General features: G+C 56.4%; 1 protein-coding gene across 1 annotated transcript; it reads left to right on the top strand.

Moving 5' to 3' along the window:
• The first annotated feature begins 2369 nt into the window (after positions 1-2369).
• Positions 2370-4700, top strand: GGS23DRAFT_527578 (thiamine diphosphate-binding protein). Its single transcript, XM_051514697.1, has 3 exons — positions 2370-2662; positions 2772-4095; positions 4236-4700. Exons 1-3 carry the CDS (start codon positions 2498-2500, stop codon positions 4493-4495), a joined length of 1749 nt encoding a protein of 582 aa, XP_051372028.1. The 5' UTR covers positions 2370-2497; the 3' UTR covers positions 4496-4700.
• The last annotated feature ends 1300 nt before the right edge of the window (positions 4701-6000 follow it).

Raw genomic sequence — 6000 nt, 5'->3', positions numbered from 1 at the left:
TTCGCATAGAGATCCACCAGGGCATTCTGGGGATGGATCTCCCACCTCTGATTCGTGGGCTCCCTCTGGCGGGTAACATCCGGCGCGCCTGGGGTTGTTTCCCAGAGCGTGCTGTTACGGGGCGAATCGAGAATTCGGATGGCCCGGTTCGAGATAAAAAAAAAACGCTGGCTGGGCTCTCCTACGCCGTGGCATGCCCAGAGAGGCAGCTCGCCCCTATTTTTCGTGGTTCTCTATATCCCCATTCTATTCCTGTCTCTCTCCTACTTCGTTACCCATGCTCGCCCTCAATCAGTTGCCGCATCCCAGAGAAAGGGTAACAGATCGTGCGCTGTGTGACACAGCATCGGGAGCCCGTTCCAGGCCCTCTGCCGGGATTTATTGTTGTCCACTTTCAAGGCTGCTCCCTGTAATCTAATCCGGTCCCATCGACTGCCACTTTTGCGCCTATTTGCAACCTTAGGTACCTCTAGGCAGTAGAGGCAGGAGCTCAGATCTAGAATACCTCGGCGTGCTCACATCTAGGCTATATCAAATAGGTTGAGCCGATGTGCTGGCATTCGGTGTAGGTGTGAGGCCGCATTTCGGGGTAACGCAATGTTGTGTCTGTCCAGATCCGATGTAGGTACGTACCTCAAGCAACCGGCCGGATCTCCTTTTGCCTGCTGTAACGGCCGTTGGAGGTACATCGATACATAGCGGCCGTTGACTTCGACCCCATGGCCATGTGGGGATGAGCCTTCCGCCCCCACACGGTCACGAAGGTGAATGCCGTTGTGTTGTCTACTAGAATCGCCTCAGGGCGTTATACTGGCGCGATGTGGCTTTTTAGTTGGGTAGGTACATCGGCCGCGGGATATTGATAGGTACCTACCTAGTGTGACTTGGGTGTTCTCAGCCTGCGGCGATATTGTCGTCAATTTGTGGGCACCACGCTTTCTTCTATGGCCATTCCCAACATCGTGCTCGGCTCTGTATACCCATATATGGGCACCTGCCTGGGTAGGTATAGAGAGCGAGGGCGCTTCCCTCCCAATCATTCAGCCCTACCCCTACTCATATGTAGTATTACGTACTCGACACCGAGCTAAGCTCGTTCCTCCTCTTTGGACCCTCTCGAGTTCGCTCGACGAGATGCGGGCAACAGAATCACCGATCATCTTGACGGATTTCGGAGAACAGCGCAGCGAGTCTTACCGTTCCGTGCGCCCTTCCGATCAACCCGGTCGGCGTCAAGCCTCCGATGTCTCCAATCTCACCCCCCATCCTCCCTGCGGTTGAGAGAATCCCGACCCAGCCCCATTACCAAAGAAGGCTAGAATACAGGGAGTAGGTATGTACTACGGAGTGTGTATGCCTGGTGTGTGTCTATATAGGTAACCTCTCGTCAATTGAAACTATGCGGTCATTCCCCATTTTCTCTAAGACTCAGTAAATACATGTACCTCTTAATAAGGCCTACCACCTATAAAAATAGATCCTAACAAACGGAGTAGGTACAATGTATGTACCTACCTCATATCCACCCACGTCGTAGGAGGTACCTAGGTACCTAGGCAGGAGGCCAGACCCCATCCATCCCTGACCCCGCCCATCTCATCCCCGCTCCTATCACGTAATCTCGTCAGGTACCTAACATCTTTCTTCCCCCACTTCACCTTGACGCCACGGGACAAAAATCCATCATCGCCATCATCACCTTAAAGTACCTACCTAGAGGTGCCTACCTACCTAGGTAGGTAGGCATGTTTAAATGTTAGCAACAATTGTGTACCTCCTGGTAATAGCACATGTATCGAGTAGATGGAGGTGCCGATATAAAAGTAGGGGGTACCTAAGGTATTAGGCGCTCTGCGTGGGGAGCAAGACGCTTCGCCGGTAAGAGTAGGTACCTAGGTACCTTGGATATCTGCCTTAGGTATCTGCCTTTAGGTATCTCCGACATTTCGTGGATGCCACTTATCCTCTCTCTCCCCGCATTGCGCGTCGGAGGCGTCGGCTAGATGATCTCCCACCCGGCGCTCCCAAGCCATTCATTCATTGCTTACCATCGTAGATGCAACCCCATTCTGCCCTCTCCAATCCCGTCCTCGTGGACCGAGACCGCTCCCGTCCAAGGTACCGCGTGCAATCGACACGGAGGGGCTGCCTTCGGCAAGAGACTGGCTTGCCATGACCCAGCCAATGGAAGCCGCCTGGTTCGTGAACCCGCCCTCTACGCGCTGATCGACTCGGAGTAGTGCGCAAGTCGGCTAGCACTATGGATCGGCGTCGTATAATAGACCCGTTCCCGTGATCGCGAGACCAAGTTTTGCGAAGCCCCCTACCCAATCTTTGCACCAGCTAGAGCATACAGTAATTCGGATAGAGGTCGAGGGTCGATTCCCATCCTCGTCGAGAGAGACCGAGAAAGAAGCAAGAATAGAGAGTCGCCGTCTCGCAAAGACCGACCGGCCACCGCCTATCCCCGATTCTCCAACCCTACAGGATCGCCAAAATGTACACGGCGTCGTTCGGCTTCTTCGAGGCCTTGTGGGAGGCTGGCGTCTCTCACTGCTTCGTCAATCTGGGTTCGGATCATCCCAGCATCATCGAGGCCATGGTGAAGGGCCAGAGGGAGAGCAAGGGGAATTTCCCGCGTGTCATCACTTGTCCTAACGAGGTATGGGAGGGGTCAGCTGTGCAGATGGAACGCGCTGCTCGTCTTTTTTTATTATTTTTTTTATTTAATTAAGGGCAGAATTGGCTGACATCGGGCGGATAAACCGCAGATGGTTGCTATGTCGATGGCCGACGGCTACGCGCGTCTGACCGGAAAGCCGCAGTGCGTCATCGTGCACGTCGATGTCGGTACGCAAGGCCTCGGCGCCGCCGTCCACAATGCGAGCACTGGCCGCGCCCCTGTTCTCGTGTTTGCTGGCCTGAGCCCCTACACGATCGAGGGAGAGATGCGCGGCTCGCGGACCGAGTACATCCACTGGATCCAGGATGTGCCCGACCAGAAGCAGATCATCGGCCAGTACTGCCGGTATGCCGCCGAGCTTAAGACGGGCAAAAATGTAAAGCAGATGGTCAACCGAGCCCTGCAGTTCGCCACGAGCGCCCCCCAGGGCCCCGTGTACCTGGTTGGCGCGAGAGAGGTCATGGAGGAGGAGATCGAGCCCTACTCGCTCGAGCAGGGGGTTTGGGATCCGGTTGTGCTGGGCGGACTGACGCCCAAGGCTTCCAAGGAGATCGCCGAGGCTTTACTCGGAGCAGAGCGTCCCCTGCTCATCACCGGCTTCTCCGGCCGAAACCAGAAGATTCCAAGCGCCCTCGTCGAGTTGGCCGATACCGTTAAGGGGTTACGCGTGCTCGATACCGGCGGCAGCGACATGTGCTTCCCCGCGTCGCATCCCGGTTGGCTCGGTCTCCGATTCGGCCTTGATCCTGCCATCGAGGAATCAGACGTCATCGTACTACTAGATTGCGATGTGCCCTGGATTACCTCGCGCAACAGGCCCAAGGAGGGTATCAAGATCTTCCATATCGACGTCGACCCGCTCAAACAGATGATGCCCGTCTTCTACGTACCGGCCCAGCGCCGATATCGCGCCGATGCCCTCATCAGCATCGAGCAGATTACCTCGGACGCCAAGGGCCTGGCCCCAAGCCTCGATGCTGCTGTCGTTGCCAAAAAGTGGGATGCGCTCAAGGCGTCCTATGAGGAGCGTCTCGCCGACATCCTGACCCTCACAAAACCAGCGGAGGACGGCTCATTCGGCTCGGGTCACCTGTCCAGAACCCTCCGCTCGCTGTGCCCGCAAGACACGATATGGGCTATCGAGGCGGTTACGAACACACAATTCGTTCACGATAACATACGGCCCGAGCTTCCCGGCTCGTGGATCAACTGCGGCGGAGGCGGTCTCGGGTGGTCGGGGGGCGGCGCGCTCGGTATCAAACTCGCGTCCGACGCCCTGAACGGCGGCAAGGGCAAGTTTGTCGTGCAGATCGTTGGCGATGGGACGTTCCTGTTCTCGGTTCCCGGGAGCGTATACTGGATTTCTCGGCGCTACAACATCCCCGTCCTGACCGTCGTGCTCAATAACAAGGGTGAGTTGGCCCACATGCTTCTTTCACTAATCATCACCGGGGGTTACAATAGATTTATATATCGCTCCATCGCGTGGTTGTTGCTACAACCCCTTCTCAATGAGTGAAAAGGGATACCTACTGACAAGCGTCAACTATAGGCTGGAACGCGCCCCGGAAGTCGATGCTCCTGGTGCACCCGGACGGACTGGGCTCCAAGGCAACCAACGAGGAGATCAACATCTCGTTCGACCCCGTGCCGGACTACGGCGGTATCGCCAAAGCGGCGGCTGGTGGAGAGATATTCACCGCACGCGTCGACAAGGCGCAAGACCTGGAGCGCACCATCCGCGAGGCGATCAAGGTCGTCCAGGGCGGGCGGACGGCCGTGCTGGACTGCAAGGTCACGCTCGGCTGCTAATCGGTTCAAGGCGGGACGGTAGCGCGAGGGCAGGGCAGACTTGTCCGATGAGACGCCGACAGGGACGGCGACGGCGGCTGAGAGAGTGGGGGGAGGTGAATCTCTGAAGTTCCTGGCCCCAGCTGTTTGAAGGTATGATAGCGGGGCTTGCTGTGAGCAGGTTGGCTGGTAGGTATGTAGAGGCTTGTGGAGGTATCCCTGTATACGAGATTATCCTCTTTGCGTAACCCAAGGATAGGAAGTCGAATCAGACAGCATAGATAACTACCTGTTAGGCTTCATCATATATAGGTATCTACGGACTGCCAAAAGGCCTGGACAACCCCCACCTCGCCACTCTTTTCTACGACAAATATTTTATTATTTTCGTCGTTGCTCTGCCTGGGTGGTATTATGGGCGTCACATTCAATGCCGGCTCGTTGCGTCGCGAGGTGCTGGCGAGTTCGAGACCTATCCTATTCGATTTACAAGGCCTGCGACGAAGATTGGGTTCACGTCTGCCTACCTCCTACTTACTGCCTCCTACTACCTAGGTACCTACATAGTACATTTCTGGGTAGCTGGGCGGTAGTATCAACCTATTTGTCTCGTCTCCCCTCCATCTTTCCACCGTTTTTTCTTCCTATTTCTTTCCCCTGTTCGGCCAACTCGCTTCTTATTCGCATCGGCCCTGATAGGGCATCTTATCTAGGTGCGCTGTCGTAGCGTCTCTTCAGAGCAACGGTCCGTCGTCACCAATGCACCCGAGGTCTTCCCCGCTTCTCTCCGTGGCGGATCGCCGATACTTGTCGGTTTTTTCTTTTTTTACTTTTTATAAAAAATGAAACAACTAAATTCGGAGAATCAGGCCGCCAATAACACAACATCGTCCACTACTACACTGCGCCATCTACGACGCTAGATCGATCATGTTGGCAACGCTTGGCCGATCTCTCTTTACCCCGTTTAGACACGCAGGACTGATCGCGGGATACCCAAACCCGGGCTCTCTGCCCTTTTCCTTCTCGAGGGCATTGTTCGATAGCCTAAGGTCGGTATTCTTGGGGGCGCCTGACGGGCACGCGAGCGAGCCGAGGCCAACCGGTGCTTAACTCACCCCCCCCCGCCTTTCCCCCGCCTTTCCCCTTGTCTGAGCGATAAAAGGCGCGCGCTCTAGTGCTAAGCTCGCTTCCTCATCTTCCCCCACCTCCTCCCCCTCAGGTCGGCGGCGAGGGGCCTGCGGTCTAGCGCTTCCCGCTGCGCGCGCGACGAGAGCGAGCTAAGGAGCTTCGGTCGAGAGGTTGCGGCTGCGACCGCGGCGCTCGTGATCGTCTTCTGCTAACGGGGCCTATGAGCGCGCGGCCATAGCTCGCTGCGGGCGATGCATGGAGTAGTAGCGCCGACGGTGCGCCTCCGGTCCGGGTATAGGCTCGCTGGGCAATGGGCAGGTTCTGCAGGATGCGTCGCACTACCACTGCGCACTTACTCACTGAGAGCTGCCCTCCGCGGGGGTTATCCATCAATT

Source organism: Durotheca rogersii (assembly GCF_024521655.1).
Source record: "Durotheca rogersii strain YMJ 92031201 chromosome Unknown GGS23scaffold_9, whole genome shotgun sequence".
NCBI lineage: Eukaryota > Fungi > Ascomycota > Sordariomycetes > Xylariales > Xylariaceae > Durotheca > Durotheca rogersii.
This window is presented reverse-complemented; position numbering and strand designations above follow the sequence as displayed.